The 22166-nt window shown below is 40.6% G+C and overlaps 2 protein-coding genes across 4 annotated transcripts in view; both read left to right on the top strand.

Moving 5' to 3' along the window:
- Positions 1 to 839: 839 nt before the first annotated feature.
- On the top strand, positions 840 to 4754 carry antkmt (adenine nucleotide translocase lysine methyltransferase). 2 transcript variants are annotated; one of them, XM_079827959.1, is made up of 7 exons: positions 840 to 895; positions 1709 to 1755; positions 1840 to 2003; positions 2084 to 2188; positions 2953 to 3093; positions 4073 to 4123; positions 4250 to 4754. In XM_079827959.1, the coding sequence occupies exons 3-7, from the start codon at positions 1842 to 1844 to the stop codon at positions 4436 to 4438; spliced, it is 648 nt and encodes a 215-aa protein (XP_079684085.1). In that variant the 5' UTR covers positions 840 to 895; positions 1709 to 1755; positions 1840 to 1841; the 3' UTR covers positions 4439 to 4754. The 2 variants fall into 2 exon arrangements, with proteins under 2 accessions (XP_079684085.1, XP_079684086.1); XM_079827960.1 differs by having other exon boundaries at positions 887 to 929.
- A 4398-nt stretch (positions 4755 to 9152) lies between these two features.
- The window catches only part of xpo6 (exportin 6), a 47942-nt gene continuing 34928 nt past the window's right edge, over positions 9153 to 22166 (top strand). The window contains exons 1-3 of one of the 2 annotated variants that reach the window (XM_079829113.1): positions 9153 to 9624; positions 16437 to 16527; positions 21272 to 21384. In XM_079829113.1, the coding sequence (XP_079685239.1) occupies positions 9622 to 9624; positions 16437 to 16527; positions 21272 to 21384 (207 nt within the window). In that variant the 5' untranslated portion in view covers positions 9153 to 9621. The remainder of the gene's footprint in view (positions 9625 to 16436; positions 16528 to 21271; positions 21385 to 22166) is intronic. The other variant, XM_079829112.1, reaches the window with a different exon arrangement.

Here is a 22166-nt window from a genome sequence, read left to right as displayed (position 1 = left end):
TTGTTTAAATCTGGTTTACATGATTTACCGGGAGTGCCATGTTTTACCATGCCTAAAGGTCCTTTCACACTGGACGCGATTTTGACGCGTGAATAATTCGCGCACTGGTTTTATTTTTTGATCAGCTGTTTGTGTAATGAGTGCTTCCACACCGAACGCGAATGTGCTGCGGCAAAAAAACGACGTACATTTTTTCCGTTTCGATGTCGTTTTTTTTAACACTCGCAGCAACAGAAAAGGCTTAAACCAATCACATACAAGGAAACAAAGGTGACGAAATGTCCAGTTGATGTCACTAGCCATTCAATCAACATTAACCTTTGCCAGGTATCGCATTTCTCATGAGATTACAGCTGTAGTTGTGTTTACAGCTGTACAGATGCAGCTGTTTTTGCCCACTCTAGGCTACAGATTACAATAGGCTATCATAACTTTGAGACAAATTATATTGTGGCTTTAAGCATCAGTGAAATGTATGACTAATTTAATCAATAAGTTAAACAGTTTACATCGACAACTATGTCATAATATATCTAGATTTTTATGCCAGGTAATGTAAAAAAAAAAATGTAAGTGTAAAAATCACACTTTTATGACTTTTTGATTAAAGAAAGAGACAGTTCCAGCTTGAAGGAACGTTTTAAATGACGTAGAATACATTTTTATTTTATTTTTTATATTTATTTATGCTTTGTAAAAAAATAAAAATTACAATGAATGAAAATAACTTGTGAGTATATCTATTTTTTACCAATACTTCTTCTTCTTCTTTTTTTTTACTTTATGATACTCCAATTTTGGATTATGCGTTCAGTCGACGGACCTTTATTTTGAAACAACCAAAACCGGAAGTTGTTTCACTGCTGTAAATATGTGCATACCTCTTACAGTGAAGGTTAGTTGGTTAGTTTGTGACTGTTTGTACAAAGGTTGTATATTTTTTCAGTGTCACACTTTATAAAATAATGAGTTTATCACGTTCAGTGCATGAATTTGATGTGTCTGTGTTGTAAATATTTAGTAAAACAAAACTGACTGACCTCCAGAGATGTCAATGTGTTTCTCTGTTTACAAATGTCTTTATATTTAGGAATCGTGCAGTTTTATGCACAGAGCTGTTTCAGATCATAATATATGTGAAGAAAAGTGACTTACATTAGCATGTCGTAGACACACAGTGGGTTTACTGTACAACTGAGAAGACTTGTCAATAAAATACATGTCAACAATAAAGTGGCTTCATTGGAAAATGGGGTGTTTTGTTGTAGTAAAAGAGGTAAATACACCCAAGTGTTACATGATTAGAAGTGAATTATGCCCACATTGTCTATATCCCATGCCAATATATCTAATACAATCCATAAATGTTTATTATTATACGTATGTAATGCTTTTTGTGATCTTAAAAGAGTTTAGATGCAAGCATTTTTATGAAGGTATATTCATGATCAGCCATGGTACAGGATTTGCTCAGTCAAAAAAACAAATATAAACCACAAAAAATGGTACAGTATTCATCTCTGAGTGACACAACCATCTGTTAAGACTCTTCTTCATGAACTTACAATGTAACAATACATTCCTTGAAGAACCGAACAGCCAAATTGTTCAGTTCCTCTAATAGGGGTGCCATTAAAGTCTGCAATTTAACCTCATCACTCAAAAATAAACTAAATTAAAGTGAATTTCTTCACCCTGCAACCTTCAGGTCCAAGCCTGGACCTCAAACCCCTAAGCAACTTTTAAGCACCCCAGGTATGTGTGCAATTTGAATATGTAAAATGATATACAATATGGCATGTAAAATATGATATGGTCATACAGTGTTTATCTCTATAGCCATGGAAGACGACATACAAGAGGAAATGCTTTCAGAGTTCAAGGAGAGGCGGCTGAGCGGCTGGCAGATCTTGCAGCTGACGGCGGGCTCGGGTCTGGCGGTCTATGCCGTCTGGGCAGGAATACTAATGCCGGGGTTTCGGAGAGTGCCACTCAAATTACAGGTGAGGTTTGAGGAGTGTGTGTTAATGCTGCACATGATGAGTGATGTTTAATCAGCCCAATAACTGCTGCTGTGTTCCAGGTGCCTTATATGCCAGCGAGCAGAGCTCAAGTGTGTAACGTCATGACTCTGCTGAAGGGTAGATCTGGAGCCATCGCTGACCTGGGATCAGGTGACGGCAGGATTGTAAGTGGTCCTCATACTTTTACATTTAGTTTGAGGTCGGTCGGTCACCTAGGCTGCATTTATTTGATCAAACATACAGTAAAAAACGTAATATTGTCAAATATCATTACTATTCAAAGTAGCTGTTTTTCTGTTGTAATATATTTTAAAATGTAATTCATTCCTGTGATCAAAGCTGTATTTTTAGCGTAAAGTCAGCTTTTTACAATACAGATTGTTTCAAAGCTGTTTTACAGTGATAATAGGAATAATGCAACAAATATTGTTTTGGCTGCATTGCAGCCATTGTCCAGCGTAAGTAACTTTTTGATTTATTAATTTCTGTCGTAAAAATCATTAGTTATTATTAACTTAGGGGATGCTTTCACAACGTTTTCAACTAAAAAAGCAAAACTTTTAATGCATTCTGGCCGCTCATTTACCTGACAATGCCATTTTGGTGGCCTGCGAATGTAAACTTTGAAAAGTAAAAATTTGCATCATGTCACATAATCCTTCAGAAATCATTCTGATGATTTGATGCTCAAGAAACATTTATGATTATGATCAATGTTAAAAACAGTTGTGGAAACCGTGATACATTTTTTTCTGGATTCTTTGATGAAGTTCAAAAGAACAGCGTTTATTTGAAATAGAAATCTTTTGTAACATTATAAATGTCTTTACTGTCACTTTTTATTGATTTAATGTATACTTGCTGAATTTTTTTCCACACTTTTGAATGGTAGTGTGTGTGCTTATGTGTTTGTTGTAAATGTGTGCAGGTGTTAGAAGCGTATCGTCAGGGTTTCTCTCCAGCGGTTGGTTTTGAGCTCAATCCTTGGCTTGTTCGTCTTGCACGCTTTCATGCGTGGAGAGCTGGACATCACAGAAGTGTTTCATATCAGCGAGAGGACCTGTGGAAGGTATTGTGAACAGCTAACATTCAAAATACTACATTATACTCAAACAGATTCTACAAATATTTTACCCGGACATTATACAACCATATTATACATATTTTTTATTCAATATACATATATACACACACCGATCAGGCATACCACTGATTATCTCTTCATCACGGCACCTCTTAGTGGGTGGGATATATTAGGCGGCAAATGGGCACCCGTAAGGATTTGAGCGAGTTTGACAAGGGCCAAATTGTGATGGCTAGGCGCCTGGGTCAGAGCTTGGGAACACATGGCACAGGTGCGCTATGGGAAGAAGTCAAGCCGGCGGAGGCAGTGATGCTTTGGGCAATGTTTTGCTGGGAAACCTTGGGTCCTCCATCCATGTGGATGTTACTTTGACACGTACCACCTACCTAAGCATTGCTGAGACCATGTACAGCCTTTCATGGAAACGTTATTCCCTGGTGTCTGTGGCTCTTTCAGCAGATAATGCGCCGCCACAAAGCAGAAATGCTTCAGGAATGCTTTGAGGAGCACAACAATGAGTTTGAGGTGTTGACTTGGCCTCCAGATCTCAATCCAATCGAGCATCTGTGGGATGTGCTGAACACACAAGTCCGATCCATGGAGGCTCCACCTCGCAACGTACAGGACTTAAAGGATCTGCTGCTAACATATTGGTGCCAGATACCACAGCACACCTTCAGGGGTCTAGTGGAGTCCATGCCTCGACGGGTCAGGGCTGTTTTGGCAGCAAAAGCGGGACCAACACAATATTAGTCATAATGTTATGCCTGATCGGTTTATATATATGTATACAAATATTTTCACCCAAATTATACAACAAATTTTGAACATCTAAACACTTAAAATACTATATTATACTCTAATACACTGTCCTTAATTCTCCTCAGACAGAAGCAAGATATGATTTCTAAACAATATTGTGTGTCATTTATGTGCATTTGTCTTTTTGTTTGTGTGATTCCAGGTTGATCTCTCAACTTATAAAAATGTCACAGTATTTCTAGCCCCTAGTGTGGTAAGTCCCACATCGATTCCTAAATCATTTAATAAGATGCATTAGACTTTATTCAGTCAGTTCATGCATTTGCATCATATTGTTGAGCATAAAGGCCTCATATACCATGTACTGTGTGTTTAACAGTTAGATCTTTTACAAAAGAAGCTACTGGCTGAGCTCCCTGAAGACGCTTTGATTGTGGCGGGACGTTTTCCGTTTCCTGATTGGACGGCGTGCAAAGTAGAGGGTGAAGGTGTAGACCGAGCGTGGGCCTATCGCATACAAGAACTGAGACAACGCTTTCAGTCACAAGATACAAAGGTCTCCAGATGAGAAACATTTTTGATGTTTTCTTATTTTAGCTTGATTTGTTTAATCATGTTTTGCACAATTGTTCGATGCACATAATGCTTTTAAAAACTTTAAAATATGAATTCTATCATTTTTATTGTGCTCTCACGCTGAAGCAAAACCAACACATAAGATGTTGAAAAATGACAAGTCTGTGTCTGTGGGTGTTCCTTAAAGGTTTCAAACCCATGGATCACTTCCTGTTTCTGAATGTGACCTAGATAATGTCATGTGTACAGTTTATCAAGTGTTTCTCCTTTACAGAAAAAGGGAAATAAACCATATTTATTGTGAGTCATCTTTAGTTCGTGTATTGTTTGAGAAGTGTGTGTTTCTGAATGTTTACTACTCAGTCTGCAGTCTTACTCAACATGTACTTGAGTTGATGGGTTGCATAATGTGAAGTCGTTGAGCAAACCACATCAAACGACGAGCAAGAGAATGGCAAGCTCTTCCCTTTCAAGTTCAGAAATGACAGACTGTCACAGACTGATTCTCACAGTTCATAACTACATCGACCTGCAGAAACAAAAAGTACCAAAGATGTTTACGGTATTTACAAGTGGTTTTGGCCATTTGGTCTATGCTGATATTTAAAAAAGCCAGTGAATGTTGTAATCCATGCTCACACACACACACACACACACACACACACACACACACACACATATATATAGCAAGTTAGAAATACAGACTTCATTTATTCAAAATCACATATTTTGGGGGGGGGAACTGCTATCCATTGACAAAGCTACTGGTATGTTTTGGTGCTGACGTCAAATGAAATTTCATCTTATTGATGACTAGAAACATTAAAAGGCAAATACCAGAGGATCTGCTGTCAAATCAATTAATTGCATCGAACATAAAAGTTTTTGTTTACATAATATGTCTGAGCGCATATATATAGGCCTATATATTGTGTGGGTCGGACCGTCGGTTTATATATAAACACACACACGTACAGATATATATATACTAGCATATTGTAGCTCGTCAGTTTGATCGGATCACACAGGCCAGCCTTTGCTCCCCACGTGCATCAATGAGCCTTGGCCGCCCATGACCCTGTCGCCGGTGTCATGAGATATCCTGTCCCCCTGTGAAATAGTGTCCGCTTCGGACCCCAGAGCGATTCTATTGGCTGAAAGAACTTTTAATGGGTAATCTGTTCAGAGCCTGCTTACAATTCTTACAAAATCACGTTTTGATTTTTGTTGTTTAAATTGTGTTAAAATAGTCTTTGACGTCTTGCAAATCATATGTTTCATATACTTGTATATAACCAAAGCTATAAGTTGTGAAATCAAGCATATCTCGTTCTTAAATCCCCTTAACTGTCACCCCCCTTTTTGAGAATACACATGAAAATGCACTATCCAAACTTAAAGGGCTGTTATTCAAGAATGCTTTGGAATATAGACCTAAGTTTGGTCTTGTTTTAAAGCAGACACTCTGCAGATTATTGAAAATATGAAAAAGTTATGGAAGTTTAAATTTACTGTAAATAAAAAATACTGAATATTTTTTATTTTAAATAAAATATTTATTTTACAAAAATCTAAAATTACTATAAAATCAAAGCCATATGTCTAACCAAGTTGTGTTCCAAATTTGAAGTTGATATCACAAAAATTGAAGCTCCCATGAGATTTTGTTTAGGCGCTGTACCAAAAATAGCCACCGGGTGTCATTCACATTCCATTGATTGTTTTTTTGATGCATTTTCCTGTAAATTTCTGTCCAAATGTCACTTCCATCACAAAACAGTCACCAAATATGGAACCTTGAGACTCAGACCTTTCCGACGATATGTGTTTTTTCAAGATTAGAAAAGATTTTGATTATGAAGTAGTTAAAATAAATGTTGTAATATGAAACATGACACCGCCCACTAGGGGAGAATCTAGAATTTAAAGTACCGTTTCCATGGTAACGCAACGTCCAATTTCATATCGGTTTCCACAGGATGAATTTTGAGTTTGTAAGCTTTCGAATGATACCTAATTTATGATAATTACTCAAATATATGATACGAAAAAAAGGCGATCAAAAAAAGAGTGCCAGGTGTCCCACCAGTGGGACGGTGACAGTTAAGAGGCTAATGTTTTTTTCGTTAGCGTACGTTCTAGCATAGCATACAGCTACCCGATTAGATCTTAAAAGCTCTAGCCCTGCTTTAATGTTTATACAATAAAAAATAAAAAAATCCTGTTGTATTTATTTTGTGCACCTGTTCTGTATATTATCGTTTTGGTTTTTTTTAGGTACATTACTATGTTGTGATTTTGTATTGGTATTATTACTTGGTTTATCAATTGAAATAATTTACAATATGTTAGGCATGTTATTGCTAACAGCTTTTGATCAGGCATTTAAAACCGCAACCACGTTGGGTCCTAAGCGGACACTATTTCACAGGGGGACAGGATTTCTCATGACACTTGTCCACTTTTGATAGAGACTGACCACTGCAGACCGGGAACAGCCCACAAGAGCTGCAGTTTTGGAGATGCTCTGACCCAGTCGTCTAGCCATCACAATTTGTCCCTTGTCAAACTCGCTCAAATCCTTACGCTTCGCTTGCCCATTACTCCTGCTTCTAACACATCAACTTTGATGACAAAATGTTCACTTGCTGCCTAATATATCCCACCCACTAACAGGTGATGAAGGGATCATCAGTGTTATTCACTTCACCTGTCATGTTATGCCTGATCGGTGTGTATATACACACATTAAACAAACAAAAACATTTTAAGATTGTGTTGATAGCACTAAAACCACTGATAAACAAAATATATATATATTTCAATTTTGAATAAACATCTAACCTTACAGTTACAAACCTTACAAACTAAATGCATCGTATAAATGTGTTCTTTCTTTAGACTATAAACTATATATAGATGGCGTTTAAAATGGGCTTGTCCATTTAGATTGAAGAGCCCTGCTTTAGAGGATGCATATGTGCAATAATGAGGCAATACCTGCACTCAAGAGTTCATACTGTACTCAATATGTGTCTTGTTGCGGCCGGTTTCATCCGGCCCGAGATTAAGATTTCACTTCCGGTAGTTTAATGGTTTGAGAGTACACAAACCTAACTAAAGTTCCTAATTACAGTTTACACTAGAGAGCAAAAGCCTCTTCCTCAAGGGGGCGCTTGACGGCTCACAACACCGAATCCCCTGTGGAGACGGGCTCACATCTCAGAGCGTGTTATGTCTTATTGAGGGTGTTTTCATAATATAAAGTATAATCATTTTTAATTATTTATTACATATATGCATACTTGACATGCTAATGGGAAATTTCCATCTGAGATCAACTATGAAATTATTCAAAGAAAAGTAAAACCGTAGCACGTAGAGAAAAGTACCACGTACCACGTGACGTCTAAAGTGAAAGAAAAAGGTGTTTAAAATGAAACTCCTTTTTAGACGTTTTTAAAATGATCATCTAATGTCCTGTAATACATTTTACAAAGTTTAAGTAGATTTTGGTGTGATGTGAGATGTGTGGGTTGATATTCTTTGTTCTAATAAACCCCCAAACAAATAAACAGAAGAAAAAAAACAATAAAATAAATACAATTAGGCAGAAATGAACCCATGACCTTGGTTATGATAGCGTTATGCTCCACAGTTTGAGCTAAATAAATAAAATAAATAAATGTAAATCGCCCAAATAAATACTAAAATTAACTATTTAAAATACTAACTATTTTCAAATTAATAATAAGAATGTATTATTATTATTATTATTATTATTATTATTATTATTATTATTATTATTATTATTATTATTATTATTATTATTATTATTAAAGTCTGGATAAGGTGCAACATTAGATGGCAGACTAAAAAAAGTTTGTTACATGTTTATAAAATGAAAAAAAAATATATATATTTATATAATTGCACTGTCTTTTTATGTCTTTTACTGTCTAATTATATATATATATATATATATATATATATATATATATATATATATATATATATATATATATATATATATATATATATATATATATATATATATATATATATATATATATATATATATATATATATATATATATATATATATATATATAAATACATAATGTATCGTTCGAAAAAAACTCAACTAAAAACAACATTTAGACCTGACCAATTAGAGACAACTTCGACTCTTTAAGCCAAATAAATTAAATAAATAAATGTAAATCGCCCAAATAAATACTAAAATTAACTATTTAAAATATTAACTATTTTTAAATTAATAATAAGAATGTATTGTTATTATTATTAAAGTCTGGATAGGGTAGTTGGCAGACTAAAAAAAGTTTGTTACATGTTTATAAAATTTAAAAAATATATATTTATATAATTGTATTATATAAAAAACTTATAAAGTATTTTTATGTCTTTTACTCTCTCTCTCTCTCTCTCTCTCTCTATATATATATATATATATATATATATATATATATATATATATATATATATATATATATATATATATATATATATATATATATATAAATAAAGTATATATCGTTCGAAAAAAAACTCAACTAAAAACAACATTTAGACCTGACCAATTAGAGACAACTTTGACTCGTTAAGCCCCGCCCATTTAATCACCTCACTTTTTGACGTTATTTTCCGTTCTACCATTTCGCTTCTACTCCGACGAGGAAGACGTCACTTCCGCTAGATTAATGGGTAGAGGAGAGGAAGCTACGCGAGGCCTGCACGGAAAGAGCGATCCCACTAGCCCAAGGAGTGGCTCTGTCAGACTTCCGAGGGCTCAAACTAAAGCGCAGAGTCCCGCACAGCGCAACCGCCGCCCGAGACCTGAAGAATAGAGTCCCGGCATATTTTTAAGAGCGCTGTTTTGTTGATCTTCTCTCCGTTTCGCAGTGGTTTCGTGCGGTTTCTCTCCGTTGTTGTATCCGGGCAGCGTCAGTTCCAGGCTCGTCCCCTTCAGGCTCGCGCTAGATCAACAATAATAACAAGTGTCCCGGAGCCCGGGGTCCACCGGGTGTGTGCGGGACAGTGATGCGGCGATTCGGTGCTTCCAGAAGGTGAAATACAAAGGCCCCAGAGGAAGCATGAGCGAGCAGATCCAGATTCATCTCACATTATAGCCGCATAAAAGCTCAGAGCCCGGGCATGGTGAGTAGATATTAAAGCATATACACATGTATAAAACACTAACGTATATGTTTTATATGTCAAATTTCTCGTGAATTACTTTATATATGTGATGCAACCTCCAGTGCATGGGGGTTGCATTGCTTTTGAAATGCCTGTGCTTTGTTTATCTGTAAAATATCACGTGGCATTTTGTTAGACGCATTGATTTGATTTGGGCACCTGTCTAAAATGCTTACATTGATGTGCGATATGATTTATTATGATTGATTATGAGACGTATAGCAGTCATAGATCTGTCAGATAAGGAGGAGGATCAAATTGCACACGTTGTTCTGTCATTAAGGGATGACGGGTCACATGAAACCGAGCAAAAGCTTCTTCTGCGCGTGCATGTAACGGTGTCCTCTCATGACGGTCTGAACGGTGCATGAGGAAATCAGAGGCATTCTTCTGACGTCACGCTGGAGCAACGCAACATGTTGTGACTCATACTAAGAATTCAGAACCCTGAGCATCATCATCATCATCATCATCATCATCATCGTCAGCCCACTTCCTGTATTCGTCTTCCACCCTTGTTCTTCTCAGTGCATTCTCACACACTTGTATGTGAGATGAGTATTTTGAGGTCGAGAGAGAGAGAGAGAGTGCACTGAGAAAAAAAGGGAACTGTTGAGAAAAAGCAACATGATGCATCACGCTTAGTCTTTAAAGTCCCCGTGAAATCACGTTTTTTGGCTTTTAGCATGAATATATGTTAGTCTGTCTATGAGCTGGTGTGCTCCAAAACAATGACTAAGTTCGCATTTAGAGGATGTGAGCGTTCAAAACGTACAGTCTCTGGCTTCTGACACTATGGATTAATGATTTTGATGACATCACTCTGCATTTACACTTCTTGTAGGATTTACTGTCCAATCAAAAGCTCTCTAGAAGCGTCCCGCCCCCTAGATTATAACACGCAGAAGCTGCGGTTGAAACCGCCTGTATAGGGGATGGGGAACGATCAGACGGTGCTCTATAAATGGGATGGGGAACGATCAGGCGGTGCACTATATAGGGGATGGGGAACGATCAGACAGTGCACTATATAGGGGATGGGGAACGATCAGACAGTGCACTATATAGGGGATGGGGAACGATCAGACGGTGCACTATATAGGGGATGGGGAACGATCAGGCGGTGCACTATATAGGGGATAGGGAACGATCAGATGGTGCACTATATAGGGGATGGGGAACGATCAGGCGGTGCACTATATAGGGGATAGGGAACGATCAGATGGTGCACTATATAGGGGATGGGGAACGATCAGGCGGTGCACTATATAGGGGATAGGGAACGATCAGATGGTGCACTATATAGGGGATAGGGAACGATCAGACGGTGCTCTATAAATGGGATGGGGAACGATCAGGCGGTGCACTATATAGGGGATGGGGAACGATCAGACAGTGCACTATATAGGGGATGGGGAACGATCAGATGGTGCACTATATAGGGGATGGGGAACGATCAGACGGTGCACTATATAGGGGATGGGGAACGATCAGACGGTGCTCTATAAATAGGATGGGGAACGATCAGGCGGTGCACTATATAGGGGATGGGGAACGATCAGGCGGTGCACTATATAGGGGATGGGGAACGATCAGATGGTGCACTATATAGGGGATGGGGAACGATCAGACGGTGCACTATATAGGGGATGGGGAACGATCAGACAGTGCACTATATAGGGGATGGGGAACGATCAGATGGTGCGGTATATAGGGGATGGGGAACGATCAGACAGTGCACTATGTAGGGGATGGGGAACGATCAGACAGTGCACTATATAGGGGATGGGGAACGATCAGACGGTGCACTATATAGGGGATGGGGAACGATCAGGCGGTGCACTATATAGGGGATAGGGAACGATCAGATGGTGCACTATATAGGGGATGGGGAACGATCAGATGGTGCACTATATAGGGGATGGGGAACGATCAGGCGGTGCACTATATAGGGGATAGGGAACGATCAGACGGTGCACTATATAGGGGATAGGGAACGATCAGACGGTGCTCTATAAATGGGATGGGGAACGATCAGGCGGTGCACTATATAGGGGATGGGGAACGATCAGACAGTGCACTATATAGGGGATGGGGAACGATCAGATGGTGCACTATATAGGGGATGGGGAACGATCAGACGGTGCGGTATATAGGGGATGGGGAACGATCAGACAGTGCACTATATAGGGGATGGGGAACGATCAGACAGTGCACTATATAGGGGATGGGGAACGATCAGACGGTGCACTATATAGGGGATGGGGAACGATCAGGCGGTGCACTATATAGGGGATAGGGAACGATCAGATGGTGCACTATATAGGGGATGGGGAACGATCAGACGGTGCACTATATAGGGGATGGGGAACGATCAGACGGTGCACTATATAGGGGATAGGGAACGATCAGATGGTGCACTATATAGGGGATGGGGAACAATCAGACAGTGCACTATATAGGGGATGGGGAACGATCAGATGGTGCACTATATAGGGGATGGGGAACGATCAGACGGTGCACTATATAGGGGATGGGGAACGATCAGACGGTGCACTATATAGGGGATGGGGAACAATCAGACAGTGCACTATATAGGGGATGGGGAACGATCAGACGGTGCACTATATAGGGGATAGGGAACGATCAGATGGTGCACTATATAGGGGATGGGGAACAATCAGACAGTGCACTATATAGGGGATAGGGAACGATCAGATGGTGCACTATATAGGGGATGGGGAACGATCAGACGGTGCACTATATAGGGGATGGGGAACGATCAGACAGTGCACTATATAGGGGATGGGGAACGATCAGACGGTGCACTATATAGGGGATGGGGAACGATCAGGCGGTGCACTATATAGGGGATAGGGAACGATCAGATGGTGCACTATATAGGGGATGGGGAACGATCAGACGGTGCACTATATAGGGGATGGGGAACGATCAGACGGTGCACTATATAGGGGATCAGACGGTGCACTATATAGGGATGGGGAACGATCAGGCGGTGCACTATATAGGGGATGGGGAACGATCAGGCGGTGCACTATATAGGGGATGGGGAACGATCAGACGGTGCACTATATAGGGGATCAGACGGTGCACTATATAGGGATGGGGAACGATCAGACGGTGCACTATATAGGGGATGGGGAACGATCAGATGGTGCACTATATAGGGATGGGGAACAATCAGACAGTGCACTATATAGGGGATAGGGAACGATCAGATGGTGCACTATATAGGGGATGGGGAACGATCAGACGGTGCACTATATAGGGGATGGGGAACGATCAGACGGTGCACTATATAGGGGATGGGGAACGATCAGACGGTGCACTATATAGGGGATGGGGAACGATCAGACGGTGCACTATATAGGGATGGGGAACAATCAGACAGTGCACTATATAGGGGATAGGGAACGATCAGATGGTGCACTATATAGGGGATGGGGAACGATCAGACGGTGCACTATATAGGGGATGGGGAACGATCAGACGGTGCACTATATAGGGGATGGGGAACGATCAGACGGTGCACTATATAGGGGATGGGGAACGATCAGACGGTGCGCTATATAGGGGATGGGGAACGATCAGACGGTGCGCTATATAGGGGATGGGGAACGATCAGGCGGTGCACTATATAAGGGATGGGGAACGATCAGGCGGTGCACTATATAGGGGATGGGGAACGATCAGACGGTGCACTATATAGGGGATCAGACGGTGCACTATATAGGGATGGGGAACGATCAGGCGGTGCACTATATAGGGGATGGGGAACGATCAGGCGGTGCACTATATAGGGGATGGGGAACGATCAGACGGTGCACTATATAGGGGATCAGACGGTGCACTATATAGGGATGGGGAACGATCAGACGGTGCACTATATAGGGGATGGGGAACGATCAGATGGTGCACAATATAGGGGATAGGGAACGACCAGATGGTGCACTATATAGGGGATGGGGAACGATCAGACGGTGCACTATATAGGGGATGGGGAACGATCAGACGGTGCGCTATAAAGGGAATGGGGAACGATCAGATGGTGCACTATATAGGGGATAGGGAACGATCAGATGGTGCACTATATAGGGGATGGGGAACGATCAGACGGTGCACTATATAGGGGATGGGGAACGATCAGACGGTGCACTATATAGGGGATAGGGAACGATCAGATGGTGCACTATATAGGGGATGGGGAACGATCAGACGGTGCACTATATAGGGGATGGGGAACGATCAGACGGTGCGCTATATAGGGGATGGGGAACGATCAGGCGGTGCACTATATAGGGGATGGGGAACGATCAGGCGGTGCACTATATAGGGGATGGGGAACGATCAGACGGTGCGGTATATAGGGGATGGGAAACGATCAGATGGTGCACTATATAGGGGATGGGGAACGATCAGACGGTGCGGTATATAGGGGCTGGGGAACGATCAGATGGTGCACTATATAGGGGATGGGGAACGATCAGACGGTGCTCTATATAGGGGATAGGGAACGATCAGACGGTGCTCTATATAGGGGATGGGGAACGATCAGACGGTGCACTATATAGGGGATGGGGAACGATCAGACGGTGCACTATATAGGGGATGGGGAACGATCAGACGGTGCACTATATAGGGGATGGGGAACAATCAGACGGTGCACTATATAGGGGATGGGGAACGATCAGACGGTGCACTATATAGGGGATGGGGAACGATCAGACGGTGCTCTATATAGGGGATAGGGAACGATCAGACGGTGCACTATATAGGGGATGGGGAACGATCAGACGGTGCACTATATAGGGGATGGGGAACGATCAGACGGTGCACTATATAGGGGATGGGGAACGATCAGACGGTGCACTATATAGGGGATGGGGAACGATCAGACGGTGCACTATATAGGGGATGGGGAACAATCAGACGGTGCACTATATAGGGGATGGGGAACGATCAGACGGTGCACTATATAGGGGATAGGGAACGATCAGACGGTGCTCTATATAGGGGATAGGGAACGATCAGACGGTGCACTATATAGGGGATGGGGAACGATCAGATGGTGCTCTATATAGAGGATGGGGAACGATCAGACGGTGCACTATATAGGGGATAGGGAACGATCAGACGGTGCTCTATATAGGGGATAGGGAACGATCAGACGGTGCACTATATAGGGGATAGGGAACGATCAGACGGTGCACTATATAGGGGATGGGGAACGATCAGACGGTGCTCTATATAGGGGATGGGGAACGATCAGACGGTGCACTATATAGGGGATGGGGAACGATCAGACGGTGCACTATATAGGGGATAGGGAACGATCAGACGGTGCTCTATATAGGGGATAGGGAACGATCAGACGGTGCACTATATAGGGGATGGGGAACGATCAGACGGTGCTCTATATAGGGGATGGGGAACGATCAGGCGGTGCACTATATAGGGGATGGGGAACGATCAGGCGGTTCTCTATATAGGGGATGGGGAACGATCAGGCGGTTCTCTATATAGGGGATAGGGAACGATCAGACGGTGCACTATATAGGGGATAGGGAACGATCAGACGGTGCACTATATAGGGGATAGGGAACGATCAGATGGTGCGGTATATAGGGGATGGGGAACGATCAGACGGTGCGGTATATAGGGGATGGGGAACGATCAGATGGTGCACTATATAGGGGATGGGGAACGATCAGACGGTGCTCTATATAGGGGATGGGGAACAATCAGGCGGTGCACTATATAGGGGATGGGGAACGATCAGGCGGTTCTCTATATAGGGGATGGGGAACGATCAGGCGGTTCTCTATATAGGGGATGGGGAACGATCAGACGGTGCACTATATAGGGGATGGGGAACGATCAGACGGTGCTCTATATAGGGGATGGGGAACGATCAGGCGGTTCTCTATATAGGGGATGGGGAACGATCAGACGGTGCACTATATAGGGGATGGGGAACGATCAGGCGGTTCTCTATATAGGGGATGGGGAACGATCAGGCGGTGCACTATATAGGGGATGGTGTACATACATATGCTTTCCATTGGGGTGAAAGAAGTCTGGTTTCATGTTAGTGTCAAGGCACTTCAGTGGGCCTTTAAGGGTTAATGCAGGACACATTTTTTCTATAAATAACCCAATAAAATAAATTAATCCCCCCCCCCGCCCTCCCCACAAAATAAGTATTTTCATCATTTTCTCATCCACATGATAATCCAGACCTGTATGACTTTCTTTAAAAGAGGATATTAGAAAAAAAATCTAATCAGCTGTTCTTATCCTTTCACTTCAAAATAACATTATATGAATAGCAAAACAGCATGGAGACTAAAAGCCAGCAGAAAGCATGAAAGAACAGTAAAGTCCGAAAACAGTAACTGTGTTGTTTATTCATGCTGCAATGCATGCTGGGAGCTTGCAAATCAGTCAAAACATTTGAGGAATATATTGGTTAGTCTAAAATGGGACTATGAATATTAACAGTAATTCAGAGTGGCTGATTGTGATGGGGGGAAAACCTCTTGTGTTCTGGATTCACAGTTCGATTAGATGTGTTTGATGCATTGCATGGTTGCATTTACAGTTCAGACTAAAATGCTTCATCTCATATCTCTCTCTCTCTCTCTCTCTCTCTCTCTCTCTCTCTCTCTCTCTCTCTCTCTCTCTCTCTCTCTCTCTCTCTCTCTCTCTCTCTCTCTCTCTCTCTCTCTCTCTCTCTCTCTCTTCTGCAGGCGTCAGAGGAGTCCTCCTTACGGGCCCTGGAGAGTCTTATGACAGAGTTTTTTCACAGTTGCACCACCAATGACCGCAAGAGAGAGATTGGTGAGCATATGCCTGACGCTGGCCTTCACACCCTTATCATTTCCTGATTAGCAGAGTCATTCTTTGTGCTGTTATGATCAGAATAGGCTGTCACTTGTTATGTCGGACTCATATCAATAGACCTTTCTCTTCTGAAATGGAAGTATACCGATACGTTTTGATGATCGCCTACATTCACTTAAGTGATGCCCATTCGGTGTTCGACAAATTGTCAAGTGTGATAAGTAACGACAAGTGTAAAATGTGCCAAAGTCTGTCAAACTTTGCACTGTTTCTGTCTTTGTGTAGCACCTACCACTCAGCAGATCCATCTGAAGAAGCCCAGTGTTCGAAACAGTTTGAGCGGCACATTTCAGCGCCATTTATGAAATGAAGGCCTTTACCAGTGTTGCCAACTATTTTCAAAGGAAAGTAGCTAAAGCCTGCCCAAAAAGTTGTTAAATGCCACTGGATTACGTCATGCGACAATTAGCATATCTGTGACGCCACCACGTCGTACTTGCGTTCTGTCTGCCTAATGTGTTTTCTCTCCTAATCCGTGCTCGCATACTGTATTTTAAAATAATATAATCTAGCCGATTGTCCAGTGATAAATCTGTGGCAACACTGTGTGCTCATGTGCAGCTCCATCATTCACGTCTGTCAGCTGCTGTGAGCGTTCAACGGCATGAGCTGCTGCTCCTCTCAGCCATTCAGTGAACAGAGTAGACACAGAGAAGGGGTAATGGCAGGGGGAAAGCAAGACCTCGCGCTCGCAGGACAGTACTGGCGACATTTGGAAATGTACTGAGGTTTGTCCAAAAAGTTGCTAGATTTGACGCTAGCAGTGTTAATTTTGACAGCAAATTTTTATTTAGTTTTAGTCATAGTCTTTTGACTATGTTTGTGTCATATTTTAGTCACCTGAATTGTTTTTAGTTTTAGTCGACTAAACTAGTGTTGGATGACAAACTATGACGAAAATCAACTATTTTACAATTTAACTAAACTCATTAGATTTTAGGAGACTAAATCTACAGTAGATTAAGTCTAAAATCTAATGAGTTTTGTTAAATTGTAATACATTAAGCATTTAAGCCTTCCATAACCGACTGTCACTTGAACTGACATTTTGACATCATTTTGTTTTTTTATATTAAAAATACAAGAAATAGAGCTCAATTCACTTTTTTTGTTCGTTTTTTTAAAAAACATCTGTATAGTTTTTATAACTTTGTATTTCTGTTTTAGTCAGTAGGCCATATCATGTTAAGCTAAAGCTTCAAATAAGTTTTTTATTTTTTTATTTCAGTTAACATTTAATTTCAAGTAATGAAGATTTTTTAAATGTTTTTAGTGAACTATTATAACCCTGATACTTTATTGAATATGTGTCAAATACTGGTCTTTCCTCCTGACTATGAATTGAATTAAATTAAATTAAATACAGTTTATTGTGTAACCAAAAACGAATATATAATGCGTGACTTTGCGTACACATTGACTCTTATTTTGAAATGTCTCCAGTTGCAGGAGCTCATTCAAGTTCAGGAGATAAAATATGCGTTGTTACAACCGTCTAAAACATATTACTATATAAACATCGTAAAGTAAACATTGTCATTATTCATCAGCATTAGTTCATAAACAATTGGCTGGCATAAATGTGTTATTCATTGATTGTGAGCCGCTCTGAAGCGCTGGATTGGGGATGCGCTGTATTTTCCAGCGGTTAGATCAGCACGGTCAAACCAAATGTGCGCATCTGTTACACAGGACATCAGTTCTGACTGGATCTCCTCCCTAATCGACCCTCCCTAACATTTTCGTCATAGTTTTTGTCATCCAACACTAGTTTTTATTTAGTTATAGTCTAATTTTCGTCAGTGAAAAAAGGTTGTTGACGAAAATTATGACAAATTATTCGTCAACGAAATTAATACTGGACGCTAGACACTTTTTTGAAAAAAGTAGCTAAATCTAGCGACAAATTCGGTAAGTTGGCATCACTGGCCTTTACCTAAACGGTTTAAAGGGACCTATAATGCTTTTTTTTACATTCTCAGCTTTCTTTAGTGTGTAATGCTGCTGTATGAGCATGAAAAAGCTCTGCAAAGCAGAGGGAACTCCAGAGGAAGTTATTCTCTATATCAGTGCGCACTGTTTCTGAACTTCCTGAAATGCCTCCGTTGTAGTCTTGAGTTTTCTTCTGGGGACAAACACGTCACAATATCTCTCATTTAAATAATTCCCGCACAATAAAGATGCGAGGCCTGGTTGAGTTGAGTTAGTAGTGTGTTAAAACTCGCTGTTATGGTAAGGGGCCTGACATTTCCAAAACGCTCTTAAAGCAGTTGACCAATCACAACACACTGATCCAGCCGGCCAATCAGAGCACATTGTGCTTTTCAGAAGGAGGGGCTTCATAAAGACAGGAACTAAACCGAGTGTTACTGACAGACTGATGCTGCGTTCCAGTTCATTTTTTATAATGCCCTTCACTTGCTAAATTCGCTCCGTCTCGTTCACTCGGATGTGTCGACGTTTTTCGGCACGTCTTTGTGTTCACACCGAAGCGATTTTCACTGGCGATGCGGCGAGTGAACGTGCAAATTCAGTAGATGGCGCTCCCGGTTCACAAGGTGGTGCTGCGCCACTTTACACTTCTGACACTCGCTTGTCACACAGAAGAAGAAGAGACAGTATTTACGTGCTTGCCAAAACCATTCACACACTTCTTGCTAACAGGCACCCTAAACCCTCACGGTCTTCCTCAAGTGTTCGCACTTTCACAACGTAATGCCGCTTTGACTGCCGGGAAGAAGTCCGCTGCGTAACCCTCACCAGTTTTCGACCTCAAAGGGGGCGCTCGGGAGCACCCTTCTGAGACCTAAAATGACAAATGGGACATCTTGCGGTCTCATGGACTTAACGGACACACAAGATGGAAAGTGCACATGAAGTGTGCCATTTGGGACAGGGCTTGGGTCTACTTACTTCCTCTTCGTCGTATCAATGTGTGCTCGGCAAGACAGTTTTGTGCTTGAGCCTCACCAAGTCGTGTTTTACTGTGACTTCATCAGCTCCAGGCATGTGAACAAAAACGCCGATCTCATTGGTCGGACAGTTTCTAACACGGCACTTCAAAACAAAACAAAATAACCCAAGGCGTTTTTTTTTTTTAAATCACGCTTTTGCGCCTGCCGGTGCAAAACACTTACCATGGCGCCATTTGTTTAGTCACGAGGCATTAAACGCGCGCGGAAATTTTCCCTGTGTGAACAGGCCTTGAGGCTTACAGAAAGACTGTAAAATGTGATTATTATTGGTTTTGTGAGAATTTTTTTCTTATGTTCCTTTATTGTGAGTCGCATTGGGTAAAAGTGTCTGCTAAATGCAATGGAAAAAACTCAATTGTGACCGTTTTGAAGCAACAAAGCTTGTAAAATGAACTCCAATAAAAATAAATGATAATGCGACCCCTTTAAGGTGAGGAATGTGTCTAATAACTGTTATATTTTGTGGGGGGAGACCACATTCATGACATTTAAACTCTCTCATGACGAGTTTCGTAAAATGCTTGGTATTTGGGTTTTTTCTGGAGCATTTGGCCAAAGATTTAATCCAAATCCTGTGGCAAAACATGCTTTGAAACTCAGTAGTTCAATGTATGGTCCATGTACATTTCTCAGCAGTGTTATTGTTGGAGGAAATAACCCTTTGTGAAACTGGTCAAGCTAAATAGACGGCCTGTGAATGAGACCCAGAATAAGTCACACATTGCACCGGAAACGTTCAGTTTCAAAGTCCAGATGGTATCTAAGAGCTCAACACATGATAGCTCATGTTATATTGTTTTACTTTAGTAAATGTATTATTGATTTTCTCTTAGGAACAATCCACCCAAATATGACGACGTACCTTTGGAATGGCTTGATTTATGTTCATTTCTACTTTAGACTCCATAATTATAAATTTAGTTCATAACGCAATAGAAAAATAAAGTAAAATGTAGGTTTAGAAAATTTAATTTACAAAGCAAATGTGAAGCTTGTTGTCACATTAGCGCATGTGGAAGTCAAGTGTACTCGTTGTCTTTGTAGAGCCTAAATCTGTACCATCTTTCACGCCATGTTTTCAGATGACAACCATATGTTAAAAAACTATAAGATGCTGTTAAGTTTCTCAGTTCCTAATTGTCACGAGCGGTGTTTAAAAAAAAAAAATTGTCATAATCAAAATATTGAATGGAGGGAACCATTTAGTGCTGGTAATGCCAGTGTTACGGGTTCACTTCCAAGTGAACACAACACATATTGATACCAATGAAGTTATTGTGAAGTAGCTCTTATTACTAGTACCTAACATACTGTAATTTGAACTCTTCTGGTTTTTGAAATGCTCAGCTATGTAGGTGTGCAACAAAGCAATGTTTTCTTTTTCATGCAAATATGCAAAACTCTGCTTTACAAGGAGCTATTGTTAACTTTGAATTAGAAGTGAAGAGCTCCAGTTGTGGGACCAGCCTTCATTTATGCTTTGCAGAAGATGTTCCTTATGGGTGTGTGAAAATATCTTGTATAAGCCATTTTCATTGCGTTTGAGTTCAACGCTTAAGGAACAAGGAAGTTTCTGCTGAGTGTTTGTTTGGTATTAATGGCAACAAACCAAAGTAAATATTTTAATGATTTCCACTGTTTGCTTTGTTTAATTTAGGTAAGAATGTGTTTTTGTAATGACTGTTTTGTGGTGTTGTTTATTGCAGAAGAGCTGCTGAACAGTTTTGCGGGGCAGCCTGGCTCATGGAGGCACTGCCTCTACTTCCTCTCTAACAGCAGAAATGAATATGTCATGATGTACAGCCTTACTGTGTTTGAGGTAAAATTAACCCTTCATTTCATTATCTTTCTTTCTTTTTTTTGTTATATTCTAGGGCTGAATATTTTAATATTTGTTTGGTGGGTTGGTATATTAGATTTTTAATTTTGGGATTCGAATATTCTGGGTTTTTTTGTTTTTGTTTTTTCACGCACACCTGGCACCCCCCCTCGAAACGGTTCTCATTATATATATTTACATTATAAAATCTGCCAAAATACAATACTTTTTGTACTTTTGTTACAATTATCTTATAGCCTAGCCATTTATAATAGCATGGCTCGACATTAACGCTTGTCCGCTTGTCCGGGACAAGTGGATTTTTTTGAAGGGGCAAGTGAAAAAGAATTTTACTTGCCCGATGGACAAGTATCCTGAGTAAAACGTCAAAACAAAAAATAACTAGGGAATCACCAAAGTGCAATAATGATTCTGCATTCAGTTAGTGTAAGTGGAGATCGATAGTGGATAATAATATAAAACGAACTGACAAGGTTGAGCTGTTGAGGCTCGCGCAGCCTCTCGAGGAGAAAATAGAAAACAAATGAGCGCCGCTCACACACAGAAACTCCGTTAACATACACGGTTAAAATTGTGTAGTTTTCATATTTATAACATATGATACAGTTAAGCAACATCACACTAACAAGTGTGTTGTTTTCCTGAATACCATCACGACTGAAAATGACTCTGATTCATACGCCAGTTCCATAAACAATTAATTAACATTAAGTCACTTACATTTTAGATGCAATATGGACAGTTTTTGTTCTATTTCAGCA

Source organism: Gobio gobio (genome assembly GCF_949357685.1).
Source record: "Gobio gobio genome assembly, chromosome: 1".
In the NCBI taxonomy this organism is placed as follows: Eukaryota; Metazoa; Chordata; class Actinopteri; order Cypriniformes; family Gobionidae; genus Gobio; species Gobio gobio.
This window is presented reverse-complemented; position numbering and strand designations above follow the sequence as displayed.

Coding starts and splice junctions, on each gene's coding strand:
- antkmt (XM_079827959.1), top strand. CDS start 1,842: ATGGAAGACGACATACAAGAGGAAATGCTTTCAGAGTTCAAGGAGAGG. Junction 2,004..2,083: donor GAGTGCCACTCAAATTACAG/GTGAGGTTTGAG, acceptor GCTGTGTTCCAG/GTGCCTTATATGCCAGCGAG. Junction 4,124..4,249: donor TATTTCTAGCCCCTAGTGTG/GTAAGTCCCACA, acceptor TGTGTTTAACAG/TTAGATCTTTTACAAAAGAA.